The sequence below is a fragment of the Nicotiana attenuata genome, chromosome 8 (genome assembly GCF_001879085.1).
Source record: "Nicotiana attenuata strain UT chromosome 8, NIATTr2, whole genome shotgun sequence".
Taxonomy (NCBI): domain Eukaryota; kingdom Viridiplantae; phylum Streptophyta; class Magnoliopsida; order Solanales; family Solanaceae; genus Nicotiana; species Nicotiana attenuata.
The window spans coordinates 44,600,800-44,602,921 of record NC_031996.1 but is presented as its reverse complement, the minus strand read 5'-3'; the positions used below and the strand labels follow the sequence as shown (position 1 = coordinate 44,602,921).

At 37.2% G+C, this 2,122-nt stretch overlaps 1 protein-coding gene across 1 annotated transcript; it reads right to left on the bottom strand.

Annotated features, from left to right (window-relative positions):
- Positions 459–1,830, bottom strand: LOC109231720. The gene is made up of 3 exons (XM_019397359.1): positions 1,765–1,830; positions 1,125–1,465; positions 459–936 (listed from the first exon to the last, which is right to left on the bottom strand). Exons 1-3 carry the CDS (start codon positions 1,828–1,830, stop codon positions 459–461), a joined length of 885 nt encoding a protein of 294 aa, XP_019252904.1.

The following is a 2,122-nucleotide window of genomic DNA, read 5'->3' as shown; positions in this document are numbered from 1 at the left end:
GGACCTGCTTTAGTTCTCAGCCTAATATCAGTAATTATTTCCTGTGTAAGCAACACATTTTCTATAATACTCCTTCCCTTCACAAAACCAGCCTGTACATCTGATATAATGTTAGGTAATAGATCAACCATCCGCTCATGTATAACTCTGGAAATAATTTTGTTTGAGAAATTACTCAAACTGATTGGTCTTAGATCTGAAAAAGTCTACACCTCTCTTCTTTGGCAATAGGACTAGATTAGTGTGTGTCACAAATTTAGGTAGCTCCTGGCCATTGAAGAATGTTTTCACCATTCCCGAAATATCATCTTTAATGATTCCCCAACAAGCTTGAAAGAAGTTTCCATTGAAACCATCAGGACCCCCTGCACTGTCACCATTTAGTCCAAAAATAGCCTTCTTAACCTCCTCCATGGTTGGTTGACTTGTTAATCTGCAATTCTGTTCTTCATTCATCATCAAAGGAACATCTCCAATATTCTGAAGTCTGTAGGAATAGCTGATTCATGGAATTGCTGCTGATAAAAATGGACAGCCTCTTCTGCCAGTTTTTCTTCTTCTTCCACCCACATACCATGCCTATCCTGAATTCTTTTGAGCTGCAACTTCCTTCTTTTGCCTTTGACATGAATATGAAATAGCTTTATATTTCTATCACCATCTTTAAACCAAGCCAAACCTGCTTTTTGTTTCCAAAAATCTTCTTCTAGAGCCCATACTCTAATCAGATCTGCTTGAACTCTTTGCAGTCTTGCACGATTTTCAACAGATGGATTCAATTCAAACTGAGTCTCATGCACCTTGACAACCTCCTCCAAACTAGCTATTTGCTTAAAGATGTCACCAAAAGTAACTTTACTCCATATAGATAGAGATTTCTTCAACTTTTTCATCTTATGATTAAACAGTATGAATGGATTTGCCTGAAAATAAAACCTGCCAATTTTCTTTGACTACATCTAAAAATGATTCATGTTTGATCCAAAAGTTCAAAAATCTGAATGCTTTTTTGATTGGCCTGCTGTTAGGATTATAAGAGAGCTGTAAAGGACAATGGTCTGAACCAATCTTAGGTAGATGATTGATCTCCAAGCCTGGCCAAAGTTTTTGAAGTTCCATGTTACCTAAACATCTGTCCAGTCGTTTGAATACAATCTTCCTCAGCCCTCCCATTCCACCATGTGAATATACTTCCCTTAAATCCAAGATCAAATAAGCTGCATGTGGATATGCAGTGCCTAAAGTCATCTATCTCATTAATATGCACTGGTAATCCCCCAAATTTTTCTTCTTCATCCCATATCACATTAAAGTCTCCACCTACAAGCCATGGTAAAGACATATCAGAAGCCAATGAGTACAAGGTATCCCATAATTCAATTCTCTCAATTGCATCACATTTAGCATACACCATAGTGATGATGAACTCCTTATTGCTATCAGTGTCAGTCATTTTTAATGTGATCTGTTGCTCCATGTTGACCATTATGTCAAAGTCATACTTTTGATCTATGAAAATCCATATTTTATTTGACATATTAACCACTACTTGCTCAAAGCCAAGTCTCCTCCTATATTGATCTACTGTTCTTGTCTACTGCTTAGGCTCCATCAAAGCAATAAAATCAAAGTGGTATTGTCTATCCATTGTGATAACCCTTTCAAAGGCTTGCATTGTCTTAACAGATCTTATGTTCCAAATCAGAGCATTCATCATTAATTAATTGATTTGGAAAGTGTTCTCCTTGTTTGGACTCCTGGAACCTGAGTCCCAGTAGTGTCCCTTGCTTGTTTCTTTTTGCCTCTACCAGCTGATTTGCCAGCCTCCATTTGCCTAGGAGAAATGTCCCCTTGTCTTGCTACATTGATAAAATTCTAAATTGTTGATTCAGCATCCATGTCTTTCCCATTTGCCTCATGCCTTTGATTTGCACCTTCCTTATTGCTTTGGCTAATGATTTGATTCTGAGCATGCTTAGGAACCAGACTTTTGTTCCCAATCTTGTTCATCATCTCTTCAGCTACAGTCTTTGAATTAGGTTTGCATTTCAAATCTTCATATTAAGTCATGGCTACTGTTTTATTTCCTGAAATTAATAGATCCTACGCCTAGGATTTTTAT